The sequence below is a fragment of the Larimichthys crocea genome, chromosome XIV (genome assembly GCF_000972845.2).
Source record: "Larimichthys crocea isolate SSNF chromosome XIV, L_crocea_2.0, whole genome shotgun sequence".
Lineage (NCBI taxonomy): Eukaryota > Metazoa > Chordata > Actinopteri > Sciaenidae > Larimichthys > Larimichthys crocea.
The window spans coordinates 12,385,301-12,400,105 of record NC_040024.1 but is presented as its reverse complement, the minus strand read 5'-3'; the positions used below and the strand labels follow the sequence as shown (position 1 = coordinate 12,400,105).

The window sequence follows — 14,805 nt, the reverse complement described above, 5'->3', positions numbered from 1 at the left end:
TTTACGTTTCTTCAGTGCTGCCATTTCTGGTGACTCGCGGTAAAAGTTTTTCTTTGCTTTGCTACCCTATCCCCCAGCGTTAATTAGAAGCTCGCTGTCAAAGTAAAAGACTATTTTCAAAATAAATGACATTACTCTGTAAATCTGGTTTGACTTCCTGTCCTGAACCATATCACATGATCAACTGGAGCTGAAAGAATGAGACGTGACGCGTCAAATGGTTCGCTGTGCTCGTTTACTGGTTTTACAGTTAAATACACTTTGATGAGTTTCAGGTCGACTAACGAGGCAACGTCATCAGCAGAGGCACGAAGAAGAAAAACAAAAAAAAAATACCCACAAACCCCCACTGTCTGAAGTGATCACACTTTAGCTCCGCCCCCATGAGGCATCGGCCCGCGTGGTGCAGTCAGGTGACTCGTGCACGTTCAGGTGACTCGTGCACGTTCAGGTGACTCGTCAGATCAATAATCAGACACTGATGATCTTTAATCAGTTCCTATGGAAATACAATATTATAATGAGCTGATGAATTATTAATGAGCGTATATGTCTCAAATCGATATCAGAGACGAGGCACACCTGAAGTCACCTGAAGTGAACGACCACGCCCTCTGCCAGGGGGCAGGGCCTCACATGTGACACAGCTGGCATCATATTGCACAACCAATCAGCTGCTGACGTCTCTGAAGCGTCCTCAGATTACTGATAAGGCATCCATTCTGACAGGAAGTCCTGATCCGCCGGGTCGACGCTCCAAAACAACTTCCTGTTCTCAAAGAGTTTTTTTTTTCTCAAAATAAAAGCAGATGGAAACAAAAATCAAGTCTGGGCTTCAGTCTGTCAGGACGAGGGCGCGATGACTCATCGATGACTCATCGATGACTCATCAGTGAGTCACCCTGATCAGCTGACAGACTGAGGCACATGTCGAGACAGGTAAGATGATATCAGCCAGACTACACCTGGACTCAGGACGCCGCCTGTGACGGGCTCGGCTGTCTGCAGTCTGTACCTGGACTCTGTGAGGGGGGGCAGTCTGTCTGTGGGGGGGCTACCTCTGATGGCCCCGCCCCCTCAGGATGGAGCCCTCTGATTGGAGGGCTGGGTGGAGGCTCGGGTCCTCCTGATGTGGTTTTAATTTCTACTGAGACGACCTTTGGATCTTCACCTCCTCCTCCACCACCTCCTCCTCCTCCCATCCAGAACTCGGCTACCACACTGACCTCTGCTGGTCCTTCTGACCCCTGACCGCCTGACCCTCCTCCTCCGTCGACCCCATCCACAGGGTCAGCGGTGGAGGAGGTCTGGTTGGAGGTGGACAAAGCTTCAGTGATGATGGCGGCTGTCTGAGCGACCCAGTTTAGCTCCGACCTCACCTCCCCTCCACCTCCTGCTGCCAGAGAGGAGGACGGGGGCTGAGGGCCAGTCTGAGGACCTGGCTGGGTGGAGTTGGGTCCAGGTTGGGTAGTGTTGGCAGGTGCAGGTCCTGGTCCTGGTCCTGGTCCTGGTCCTGCAGCAGCATTACTGTGGTTATTGTTAAGGTTGTCCTGCAGGGCCGTCTGGTTGGCCTGACCCGCCTGCTGGTTCTGAAGAAGCATCTCCTGGATCCGGATCTGCTGCAGGATGGCAGGCAGCTCGTAGTGATGGAAGAAGTAGATCATGGAGTGCTGAAAGAGGAGGAGGAGAAGGAGAAGAAAGAGGAGGTGAAGAAAGAGAAGAAAGAGGCGAAGGAGAAAAAAAAAGAGGAGAAGGAGAAAGAGGAGTAGCAGGAGAAAGAGGAGGAGAAAGAGGAACAAGAAGGAGAAAGAAGAGAAGAAAGAGGAGAAAGGAGGAGGAGAAAGGGGAGAAAGAGGAGGAGGAGGAGAAAGAGGAGGAGGAGAAGAAAGAGAAGAAAGAGGCGAAGGAGAAAAAAAGAGGAGAAGGAGAAAGAGGAGTAGCAGGAGAAAGAAGAGAAGAAAGAGGAAGGGGAGGAGGAAGAGGAGAAAGGAGGAGAAAGGAGGAGGAGAAAGAGGAACAAGGAGGAGAAGTTAGCTTAGTGAGCCAAGAGTGAACTTGAATTGAGCTAACGGTAGCTTAGCTAATGTTAATATATGTGACAAGCTGACGTTAGCTTGATGCTAGCTAACGTTATTACTAAACACTAAATGTTATTGTAGCTTTCAGCTAACGCGATCCATGATGCTAACGGGTTTATTTAACAATAAATTAAATGTACAAATGAGGAGCTAACAAGCTAACTGTAACTAAGGCTAAGGGTTAGCTGGCTGGCTGTGGCTCGGTTGTGCAGCTCGGGTCCGGCATCGGGTCCGGTGCTGGTTTCTTTGTGGTGTTGGCAGATGGGTGATTAGCAAACAGCGAGCTGGTTAGCATCATGGAGCTAACAGGAACATTACAGTAACGTTCTTCTAACTATAACTGTGGTTTGTTTTCCAGGGTTCACTCAAGTCAGTGCTGCCCGATGTTAAAACTAACTGAACTTAAACATGGATCAAACTTTTAGTGTTAACTGTGCCTGCAGTGGTTCTGGAGGTTCTGACCTGGATAAAGAGCCACGAGGTGACGAGGGCCAGGCTGCTGTACTGACCATTGAAGCGGTAATGATAGGCGTAGAAGGCAAAGTGGTAGAGATAGAAGAACCTGAAACACAGACAGACAGATTGAAACACAAACTGACGCCACATCCTAACCTCTCACTGACACCATACACACATATATACATTCATATATGTTATGATGTATTTATGTTGTGTATCTCTGACTCACCTCAGCCAGTGACGTTTACTGGTGTTGGTGTGGCAGCAGATGGCGTCGTACTGATCGGCCAACCAGACGATGAGGATGATGTAGAAGGCCGTCGTCGTGTCATTGAAGAACTCCGACATGATGGCCTCCATGCCTGACAAACAGGAAGTGACATCAGCAAGTCATGTTTGGATTCAACCACTTTTTTACATATGTGTCCTGATGTGGCGTCCACTTTATCAGGCCTATTGGAGGTAGACATAGCGTGTTCTCCTAAAATACTGCTTCTAAATGACACCTCATCATTGAACTTGTCCTCTACTCGGACCCACACTCTATTAGCAGGGTTGACTGCAGCTAAGAAAATGCTGGCCTTGCGCTGGAAGCCGCCCCACGCACTCACACGCACCCTGCGGTTACAACCATTTTTGAGCATACTCTACATCAGGGATGGGCCACTGGCAGCCCTAACTCGATGTCCAGATGTCCAGATTAGAGCATGAAACAGGCCTTTTAAAGTCAGACCCGAGCCCAGCCCGTTTTCATTGGCAGCTTTGTAGAGCCCGAACCTGTTTGCAGCCAGACGTTATTTAAATGTGCGCATATGGCATATCAGTCAAGAATGAGTCATTTGCGCTGTACATTTTGAACATTTTTAATTCAGGACTACAAATGTCTGAACAGGAAAGTAGCCTAGGCTAAAATAAATTCTCTGACTGCAGATCGAAACACATCACATGATCATGATTATTTACGTTAAGTCATAACACAAGCCCGGGCCCGATTCAAATGATAAGAATTATGCCCGGCAAAGATTCTCAGCTCTAGTCTAGATATGCCTAAGAGTGGAGGAAAACGCAAACTTGACTGAGAAAATCGTGTGTTTCAGGTGAAATGGGAAGAAGACTATCTGTTCACAGAATTGAAAAAAAGCCTATGTGTTTAGTATGCTTAGAGACGCTATCTGCCATGAAAGATTTCAATTTAGGTCGCCACTACAACACGTTGCACAAAGCTAAATACAAGAAATATACTGGAGCTGCAAGGGCAGCTATAGTAGCTGACCTCAAATCAAAAGTACACAAAAAACAGGTACTTTTTAACCAGAGCCACAACCACACAGGAGTCTGCACTCAAGGCATCATTGAGGTACAGTCAGGTCCATAAATATTGGGACATTGACACAATTCTAATCTTTTTGGCTCTATACACCACCACAATGGATTTGAAATAAAATGACCAAGATGTGCTTTAACTGCTGACTTTCAGCTTTCATTTGAGGGTATTTACATCCAAATCAGGTGAAGTGAGGTGATGTTGTAGGAATTACAACAGTTTGTGTATGTGCCTCCCACTTTTTTAAAAGGGACCAAAAGTAATGGGACAATTGGCTGCTCAGCTGTTTCATGGCCAGGTGTGTGTTTTTCACTCATTATCCAATTTACAAGGAGCAGATAAAAGGTCTAGAGTTCATTTCAAGTATACTGTTTGCATTCTAAAACTGTTGCTATCAACTCTCAATATGAGATCCAAAGAGCTGCCACTATCAGTGAAGCAAGCCATCATTAGGCTGAAAAATCAAAACAAACCCATCAGAGAGATAGCAAAAACATTAGAGGTGGCCAAATCAACTGTTTGAAACATTCTTAAAAATAAAGAACGCACTGGTGAGCTCAGCAACACCAAAAGACCGGGAAGACCACGGGAAACAACTGTGGTGGATGAACGAAGAATTATTTCCCTGGTGAAGAAAACACCCTTCACAACAGTTGGCCAGATCAAGAACACTCCTGAGGAGGTAGGTTTGTATGTGTGTCAAAGTCAACAATCAAGAGAAGACTTCACCAGAGTGAATACACAGGGTTATCCACAAGATGCAAACCATTGGTGAGCATCAAAACAGAAAAGCCAGATTAGAGTTTGCCAAACAAGCTAAAAAAGCCTTCACAGTTCTGGAAGAACATCCTATGGACAGATGAGACAAAGATCAACCTGTACCAGAGTGATGAGAGGAGAAGAGTATGGAGAAGGAAAGGCTGCTCATGATCCAAAGCATACCACCTCATCAGTGAGGCATCATGGTGGTAGTGTCATGGTGTGGGAATGTATGGCTGCCAATGGAACTGGTTCCCTTGTATTTACTGATGATGTGGCTGCTGACAAAAGCAGCAGGATGAATTCTGAAGTGTTTCAGGCAACATTACCTTCTCATATTCAGCCAAATGCTTCAGAACTCATTTGACGCCGCTTCACAGTGCAGATGGACAATGACCCGAAGCATATTGCGAAAGCAACCAAATACTTTTTTAAGGCAAATAAGTGGAATGTTATGCAATGGCCAAGTCAATCACCTGACCTGAATCCGATTGAGCATGCATTTCACTTGCTGAAGACAAAACTGAAGGGAAGATGCCCTAGAACCCAAGAAGAAGCAGGAACTGAAGACAGTTGCAGTAGAGGCCTGGCAGAGCATCACCAGGGATGAAACCCAGCGTCTGGTGATGTCTATGCAGTCCAGACTTCAGGCTGTAACTAACTGCAAAGGATTTGAAACCAAATATTATAATAAAGTGATTTATGATTGTTAATTTATCCCATTACTTTTGGTCCCTTAAAAAGTGGGAGGCTCATATACAAACTGTTGTAATTCCTACACCGTTCATCTAATTTGGATGTAAATACCCTCAAATTAAAGCTGAAAGTCAGCAGTTAAAGCACATCTTGTTCCATCCATCGTGGTGGTGTATAGAGCCAAAAAGATTAGAATTGTGTCGATGTCCCAATATTTATTGACCTGACTGTATATGGACCTGATAGCCCTTTGCACTGAAAAACCTTTTGTATTTCTTTTTATCATATCTGGTAAGAGTGTGGTTCTATGTGGCCCTCTGGTAATGTCAACAAAAAATGGTTGCTCCCTCCATCATTTAAGTTTCCCATCCCTGCTCTACATGGAGTTGTCTGTAGCAAGAATGCATGAGGCTAGTCAGAAAACAATCCGAACCTGGACCTCTGCGGTGGCAATAGTTAAAGATTTAGAGTTCAGAAATATGTCTTTATTTGAAATCTTTGTTATTTTTTTGTTTATTTTTATGCACATACTTTGGCCTATAGGACACTGATATGATTGAAGTACTATGTGCTGTACGCTGTATGTAACATAGAAGATCGTGTTGGGACACCGAGGGAGGGGGGATGTCGCTATCCTGGGGGGGTATTCTGGAGGGGTGGGTAAAGAGAAGTGGATACTACTTGCTGTATTACTGTCTTTGATTTGTGTCATGGCCTTCTCCTTTGGAAACAAAAATAAAAATATTGGACCACAAATAAAAAAAGTGATGGCATCAAAAACAACCTGACTGTCTGCACTCATAAACCTAACAGGAGACCAATCAGAGAAGGGTTAGAAGGCATTACCTGCCACCTGTCTGAACCCTGACCCTGGTTTGACTGGTTTAACAGATTAAGCTGTTTTTTTTGTGAATCCTGAGTCAGACCTGGATCAGAACCATATCCTGACAGTTTCCAGGATGTGAACTTACCGACAAGAGCCAGGATGACAGTAAGCAGAGGGGCTGCCGGGAACGCGATGGTCATGTTCATCTCCAACATCTGAAGGAGATCCACTGAGGACAGAGACCAAGACCAGATCAACACAGAGCTGATCCTTAAGACCAGAGAGACCCTCCAGACCAGAGTTGATCTGGTTTTAAATATAAATTCAGTTCAGGACGGAAACCAATCCAGTCATCAGAACCTTCAGACGTTTCATGTTCTGTAATAACACACATTTTAGGGATTACATGAATCTGGTCTCGATTGATGTGGATCAGAAACTGACCTATGAAGACGAAGATCTGGTGGTGAGAGTATCTGAGCAGCATGGACACCGACAGAGTCTGAAACACACAGAACACAAATTATGACCGTCATGTCAAATATTTAGTTGATTTAATCTCAGTCTAAATCTGGTCCCAGACTTCAGACTCCAGTAACACAAACTGACCGCCTGACTGCCATGTTTGATCCGTTTTTGTAAAACACATTGTAGAGGACTTGTTTACTTACGAATATGACCATGATAACGAAGGCGGCCAAGTACGAGGTTCTGGCCATCCACATACTGACGAAGCGGTAATGTTCTCCAGACACCACGTTCCTCAGGAACCCTGCAGAGAACCACACAGTAACATCACGAAACAGCTGTTGACTCACATGTCAAATATCAACACTGACAATCAGCCTTTATGTCACTCAACCAACCAACAAATCAACCTACTACAGAAAAAATTAATAAATAAAAAAATAAAAATCAACCAACCAACAAATCAACAAACAAACCAACCAACAAATCTCAGTGCCAGGTTAGCCAGAAACCCAGTTCTGTAGTCAGAGGAGGATCAGGAACCCGGGTTCTTTAGTCAGAGGAACTTTACCTTTGTTCTCCTCGTTCTCAGCAAGTGCCTTCACACTGGACATCAGGATGTCATCATAGCCAAGGAACTCATCGAGCAGGAAACGACTGAACCCATCACCAAAACACTCGTCCTTCATGGGGTCTGACAGACAGACAGGTGTTACAGTCATTTGACAGACAGGTAGAGAGACAGGTTTTACAGTCATGTGACTGACAGACAGACAGACGTCTCACCCAGAGTGACGACCATGACGGGGATGTTGAGTTTCTGTCTCGTGCTCTGAGACAAACGCAGGAAGCCATACTCCAAAGAATACTCCACGATGTACTCCTCCTGAGGCCACACTGTCAGCGGACATGAACAGACGTCAACAGACAGCAGCTGGATATCAACAGACAGCAGGTGGACATCAACAGACAGCAGCAGACATCAACAGACATCAACAGACAGCAGCAGACAGCAGGTGGACATCAACAGACAGCAGCAGACATCAACAGACAGCAGCAGACATCAACAGACAGCAGGTGGACATCAACAGACAGCAGGTGGACATCAACAGACAGCAGCAGACATCAACAGACAGCAGCAGACATCAACAGACAGCAGCAGACAGCAGGTGGACATCAACAGACAGCAGCAGACATCAACAGACAGCAGCAGACATCAACAGACAGCAGCAGACAGCAGGTGGACATCAACAGACAGCAGCAGACATCAACAGACAGCAGCAGACATCAACAGACAGCAGCAGACAGCAGGTGGACATCAACAGACAGCAGCAGACATCAACAGACAGCAGCAGACATCAACAGACAGCAGCAGACAGCAGGTGGACATCAACAGACAGCAGCAGACATCAACAGACAGCAGCAGACATCAACAGACAGCAGCAGACAGCAGGTGGACATCAACAGACAGCAGCAGACATCAACAGACAGCAGCAGACATCAACAGACAGCAGCAGACAGCAGGTGGACATCAACAGACAGCAGCAGACATCAACAGACAGCAGCAGACATCAACAGACAGCAGCAGACAGCAGGTGGACATCAACAGACAGCAGCAGACATCAACAGACAGCAGCAGACATCAACAGACAGCAGCAGACAGCAGGTGGACATCAACAGACAGCAGCAGACATCAACAGACAGCAGCAGACATCAACAGACATCAACAGACAGCAGGTGGACATCAACAGACAGCAGCAGACATCAACAGACATCAGCAGACATCAACAGACATCAACAGACATCAACAGACAGCAGCAGACATCAACAGACAGCAGCAGACATCAACAGACAGCAGCAGACATCAACAGACAGCAGCAGACATCAACAGACAGCAGCAGACATCAACAGACATCAACAGACAGCAGCAGACATCAACAGACAGCAGCAGACATCAACAGACATCAACAGACAGCAGCAGACATCAACAGACAGCAGCAGACATCAACAGACATCAACAGACAGCAGCAGACATCAACAGACAGCAGCAGACATCAACAGACATCAACAGACAGCAGCAGACATCAACAGACAGCAGCAGACATCAACAGACATCAACAGACAGCAGCAGACATCAACAGACAGCAGCAGACATCAACAGACATCAACAGACAGCAGCAGACATCAACAGACAGCAGCAGACATCAACAGACATCAACAGACAGCAGCAGACATCAACAGACAGCAGCAGACATCAACAGACATCAACAGACAGCAGCAGACATCAACAGACAGCAGCAGACATCAACAGACATCAACAGACAGCAACAGACATCAACAGACAGCAGGTGGACATCAACAGACATCAACAGACATCAACAGACAGCAACAGACATCAACAGACAGCAGGTGGACATCAACAGGCAGCAGCGGACATCAACAGACAGCAGTGGACATCAACAGACAGCAGTGGACAGCAGCGGACATCAACAAACGTCAACAGACACCAACAGACAGCAGTCTAATTCAATCAAATGTAGGGGTGGGCGACATATAGAATATACTCGATATATCGCGGCTTGTTCTACGTGAGATTACGAAATTACTATATCGCGACCATCGAGTACTTGTCACGTAAATGTTTTAAGCCGTCAGCATTTAATTCTCCGGAGTTTTGCCTGTGTCACTCCTGGTGCTCCTCACAGCACGCTGCCCCGCCCACCCAGAAACCCTGCGCACTGCGTACTTTCTGTAACAAGTGAGGAGAGAAGTGAAGAGCCCAAGCGAGTTAATTGAAGATGGAGACGGACGACTTGGTTCCGAAGAAAAACAACTGTGGTCACGCCGTCTCTCGTTTTCGCGTGGTCACGTCAGCTGCTCCAATATTTTCAAGTGCGCCCTTATGGCTAAAACTTTGAGAAAACTGGGAAAGTCAGCGCGAGCTTACTGCAGCGTGTGGACACTTCCGGTTGTCAAAATAAGGGGTGGGTGTTAAATGTATTAAACGTTTATTTATAAAATATGAAGAATGGTTAAAATGTGATTTAAAAAGGTGTGTCTCATAAGCCAAGTATGATCCTGCACTGCTTCAATGCTCATATGTACATTATGAAATGTATTAAAAATTGTTAAAATGCTATAAAAAGAGGTGTGTCTCATACAGCAAGTGTAAATCCACTGTTATACATTGATTCTGAGCAATTACAATGCTATCAAGGTAATAATGACATTATTATTTTTTAGAAATAAACAATACAAAACAACAACAACAAAAATATCGAGATATATATCGTGTATCGCGATATAGCTTAAAAAATATCGAGATATTGGTTACAGGCCACTTTGTGCAGCCCTAATCAAATGCGTTGTCAAGTGTTCTAAGGAGGAGAGGAAGGGGGAGAGGAGAGAAGGAGGAGAGGTGGAGGCGAAAAGGAGGAGAGATGGAGGAGAGAAGGAGAAGGAAGATGATGTGAGGAGAAAGAGGAGGAGGAGAAGGGTTTACCTGCTCTGGTCATCATCTCCAGCTCAGACACTGACTCCTTCAGCGGCTGCATACCTTTAGGGGTCTGGCTGAAGGAGACATCCTGACTGTTGTTCACTCCTCCTGCTCCTGCTGCTCCTCCTGCTGCTCCTCCAACATCTCCTCCAATCAGAGACGGCTTCAGACGAGGTTCGATGTCCAGCTCAAACTGTAACAAACATCCTCATTATCCCACTCCTGCTGATTCTTATTCTTAGTTGCCATTCACTGCTGAGTTTTTAGGTCCTGATCACTCCCTGTTACTTTTCTCTCTGGTGCTTATTCACTGCACAGGTCTGATCTACCTTCACTGCAACTGTTCTTAAATTATGCTTTGTACCCTATAGGTCTTAATTTACTTCTTATTTGTTTCGTTGTTGTAGTTTTATGCTTTTTACTTTTCTTCTAATCTCTAGTTTTTCATGCAACTGCTCTGTTGCCTAAAGAACTGTTAGTTGTCTCTTTCTGTTTGTACTCTGCTCTGAAGCTCTGGGCTACAGCTCTGTATTAAAGGTGCTATATAAATAAGTAAAGTTGAGTTGAGTTATTGACTCCTGCTGACTTACCTGCACTGAGCTATTGTCAAACATCTCCAGGGTCATCTCCTCCTCATCCTCCTCTTCCTCCAGCAGCGCTGCAAGGCTCAGACCTGCTACACCTCCTCCTGCTCCTGCTACACCTCCTCCCCCCTCCTCAGCCTCCAGCTCCTCCTGGAGACCCGTGGAGCCATAGTACTGCAGGAAGACAGAGGCTCGGCTGGAGTTCCTCTGGATCTCCACCCGCAGGATGCCGTCACGAGGCCAGCGCTCCCTCACCACCTCCAGACAGTTGATGGGCGAGCGAGAGAAGGCAATGTGGATGTAGGCAAGGATGAAGAGGACAAATAGCGCCTGAGGAGGACACGAGGATGACACGAGGTCATTAACACGTTTAATCAGTCTGTGAAACAGTCACACCCGGTGGTTCACACCTGGGGTCAGATCTGAGCATCTGGTGTCCCAGCAGCAGCCTGAGTTTAGCCAAAATAATAATGTAAGACGTTTACCTTGAGCAGGACGAAGAACTCAAAGACTCTCCTGAAGGATGGCGGGAACAGGCGAGCATACGTGACGGCCATCTTGAAGAAGAGGGCGTGGAAGAGGCGGTCCCGGACGTTGATGAGAGGGTTCTGGTTCATGTTGGGGTTCCGGATCCGGTTGGGTCCCATGTTGTTGTTGTTGTTGTTGTTGAGAGGGACGTTGTTGTTGTTGGCCTGGTTCTCTGACATGGTCTCAGTCTCTGGATCACACCGCACAGACTAACAGCTGACTCTAGGTCAGATTCATGGCTTCTGAAAGGGGTGTTGCAGTGAAGTGACCCTGACCTCAGATCAGGGACTGACCTCAGATCAGATCAGGGACTGATCTGATCTTATGCTTCTGTTGGAAGAATAGGCTGTGGAACAGAAGAAGAAACAATGAGAGCTCTGATCATGTGACATGTTCACTGAGTCATTACCCTGTTAGCTTTTCTTCATGATAATGTATGTAAATACACTGAGACTGCACTGCCACACATCGGTTCTGGATCTGTTACACTGAAGTTTTTGGTACCATGAGATTGTCTTGGACTGTCTGCAGTCCTACGTGGGTTTCAGTGACTCAGCTCTCAGCTGGTTGAGGTCAGATCAGCAGGTCAGATGTTCACTGTGGTGTGCCTCAGGGCTCAGTCCAGTTCTGCTCTTCATTTAGAGCTTCCTCTGGGTCACAGTTCATCTTTAAGCAGATGATACCGAGCTCTAACATAACATCTCAGATAAATATTAATTTAACGGCTTAGTCGTGTTATCAGCTGTGAAACGTTTCAAACTTCATTTCTGTCTCCATCACTGCAACTCTCTGCTCTGTGGCGTCTGCAGCTCATCCAAACAAAAATCGATTCTGCCTCCGTCACATGTACAGAGTGATTTTAAGATGTGACTGGGTCAGAGACCTGAGCCGAGCCGTCACCTGTCAGTCCACGGTATGAACACAGAGTGACTGAGCATGTGCAGACTGACCTGAACACGTCACAGACGTTTGAACTCGGATAAAAGTTTCTGTCACATTTTATTAGAATTTCATTTTAACTTGTTATTGTTTTTTATTGTTTGAAAGGTGAAATACAAATACAGTGTCTGTGTACTATATATGTATGTAGTACTCTGTTATAGTACTCCATTTACTTATAGTAATCTGTGTGTTATACATAGTACTCTGTGTCCTCTGTAGTACTCTGATCTGTGTGTTATACATAGTACTCTGTGTCCTCTGTAGTACTCTGTGTCCTCTGTAGTGCTCTGTAGTATTCTGTAGTACTCTGTAGTACTCTGTAGTGCTCTGTAGTATTCCTTGTCCTCTGTAGTACTATGTGGTACTCTGTAGTACTGTGTAGTACTGTGTAGTACTCTGTAGTATTCTGTGTACTCTGTGGCCGTCCTGTCTGTTTGGGGCCTGTTGATAAACAGCCTGCAGCTAACAGGCTAACGTTAGCTTCATGTTAGCATGTCTTACCTGTAGTTCAGTGCGCAGGTGTGTCCATGATGTTAGCATGTCTTACCTGTAGTTCAGTGCGCAGGTGTGTCCATAGCAGCGTCTCCTCGCTCTGTCATCACAACACAGACTGACAAACAGCAGCTAGCTGTTAGCACTGTTAGAACTGGAGTTTGGCGCTAGCAGCTAATGGGGCGGTGTTAGCCCGCAGCTAGCTCTGCGGAGTCACTGTAATCCTGCAGACTGAGACTTCACACAGTTCAACTCCGACGAGACTTCAGCTCAGTTTCAGTCTGAGCTTCAGTTTCAGTCTGAGCTTCAGTTTCAGTCTGAGCTTTAGCTCAGTTAGATGCTAACGGGAGCTAACAGACACTGACGGCTGCTGACCACAGACCGGAAATACGGGTCCTGCAGGGTCTTCACCCAGAGCGTTGTCTGTCAGGTGCCTTCCGCTTCAGCTTCAATAGATTACCTATATATTTACCTTCAGGGAGACTACCGCCACCTATCGGTCCATCCAATACACCCAGAGTCCAGATCTTTAATGTTTTATTTGTTTTATCGTGTGTCTTTTTCATATATGTTTGATATATGTCTGATATATGTTTGATATATGTCTGATATATGTCTGATATATATTTGATATATGTCTGATATATGTCTGATATATGTCTGATATATATTTGATATATGTCTGATATATGTTTGATATATGTCTGATATATGTTTGATATATGTCTGATATATGTCTGATATATGTTTGATATATGTCTGATATATATTTGATATATGTCTGATATATATTTGATATATGTTTGATATATGTCTGATATATGTTTGATATATGTCTGATATATGTTTGATATATGTTTGATATATATCTGATATATGTTTGATATAGGTTTGATATATGTCTGATATATGTCTCATATATGTTTGATATATATTTGATATATGTCTGATATATATTTGATATATGTTTGATATATGTCTGATATATGTTTGATATATGTTTGATATATGTCTGATATATGTTTGATATATATCTGATATATATCTGATAGATGTTTGATATATGTTTGATATATGTTTGATATATGTCTGATATATGTCTGATATATATTTGATATATGTTTGATATATGTCTGATATATATTTGATATATGTTGATATATGTCTGATATATATTTGATATTATGATATCTTGATTATATGTCTGATATATGTTTGTCTATATGATATATGTCTGATATATGTTTGCTATATATCTGATATATGTTTGATATAGTCTGATATATATTTGATATAGTCTTGATATATGTTGATATATGTTTGATGTATGTCTGTATATGTTGAATTATCTATATAGTCTATATATGTTTGATATATATCTGATATATGTCTGATATATGTTTATATATATTTGATATATGTTTGATATATGTCTGATATATGTTTGATATATGTCTGATATATTTGATATATGTCTGATATATGTCTGTATAATTTTATATATGTGATTATTATCTGATATATGTCTGATATAGTCTGATATATTTTTTATATATGTTTGATATATATTTGTATATATCTGATATATGTGATATATGTCTGATTATATTTGATATATGTCTGATATATTGTTTTATATATGTTTGATATATATTTGATATATGTCTGATTATGTTTGATATATGTCTGATATATGTTTGATATATGTCTGATATATGTTCTGATATATTTTGATATATATTTGATATATGTTTTTATTATATGTCTGATATATGTCTGATATATGTTTGATATATGTCTGATATATGTTTGATATATGTCTGATATATATTTGATATATGTCTGATATATGTTTGATATATGTCTGATATATATTTGATATATGTCTGATATATATCTGATATATGTCTGATATTGTCTGATATAGTTTATATAGTTTGTATATATTTGATATATATCTGATATATGTCTTGATATATGTTTTTATATATGTTGATATATATTTGATATATGTCTGATATATGTTTTATATATGTTTGATATATATTTGATATATGTCTGATATGTTTGATATATGTCTGATATATGTTTTATATATGTTTGATATATATCTGATATATGTCTGATATATGTTTTATATATGTCTGATATAT

The 14,805-nt window shown here is 43.2% G+C and overlaps 1 protein-coding gene across 3 annotated transcripts; it reads right to left on the bottom strand.

Annotated features, from left to right (window-relative positions):
• Positions 1 to 218: 218 nt before the first annotated feature.
• On the bottom strand, positions 219 to 13,090 carry tmem259 (transmembrane protein 259). Of its 3 annotated transcripts, none has more exons than XM_019277024.2 (12): positions 12,662 to 13,090; positions 11,176 to 11,564; positions 10,697 to 11,020; positions 10,113 to 10,299; positions 7,397 to 7,507; positions 7,182 to 7,304; positions 6,814 to 6,914; positions 6,587 to 6,644; positions 6,288 to 6,371; positions 2,767 to 2,899; positions 2,541 to 2,640; positions 219 to 1,670 (listed from the first exon to the last, which is right to left on the bottom strand). In XM_019277024.2, the coding sequence occupies exons 2-12, from the start codon at positions 11,395 to 11,397 to the stop codon at positions 972 to 974; spliced, it is 2,142 nt and encodes a 713-aa protein (XP_019132569.2). In that variant the 5' UTR covers positions 11,398 to 11,564; positions 12,662 to 13,090; the 3' UTR covers positions 219 to 971. The 3 variants fall into 3 exon arrangements, with proteins under 3 accessions (XP_019132569.2, XP_027143693.1, XP_027143694.1); XM_027287892.1 differs by having other exon boundaries at positions 12,708 to 13,090; XM_027287893.1 differs by having other exon boundaries at positions 10,167 to 10,299; positions 12,708 to 13,090.
• Between the last annotated feature and the right edge of the window lie 1,715 nt (positions 13,091 to 14,805).

Excerpts from the sequence above, each read along its gene's own strand:
- tmem259 (XM_019277024.2), bottom strand. The coding sequence starts at position 11,397 with ATGTCAGAGAACCAGGCCAACAACAACAACGTCCCTCTCAACAACAAC. Across the intron at positions 7,305-7,396 it reads CGTCATGGTCGTCACTCTGG|ACCCCATGAAGGACGAGTGT; the intron begins GTGAGACGTCTG and ends TCTGTCTGTCAG. Across the intron at positions 2,900-6,287 it reads TGTCATCCTGGCTCTTGTCG|GCATGGAGGCCATCATGTCG; the intron begins GTAAGTTCACAT and ends CCTGTTTGTCAG.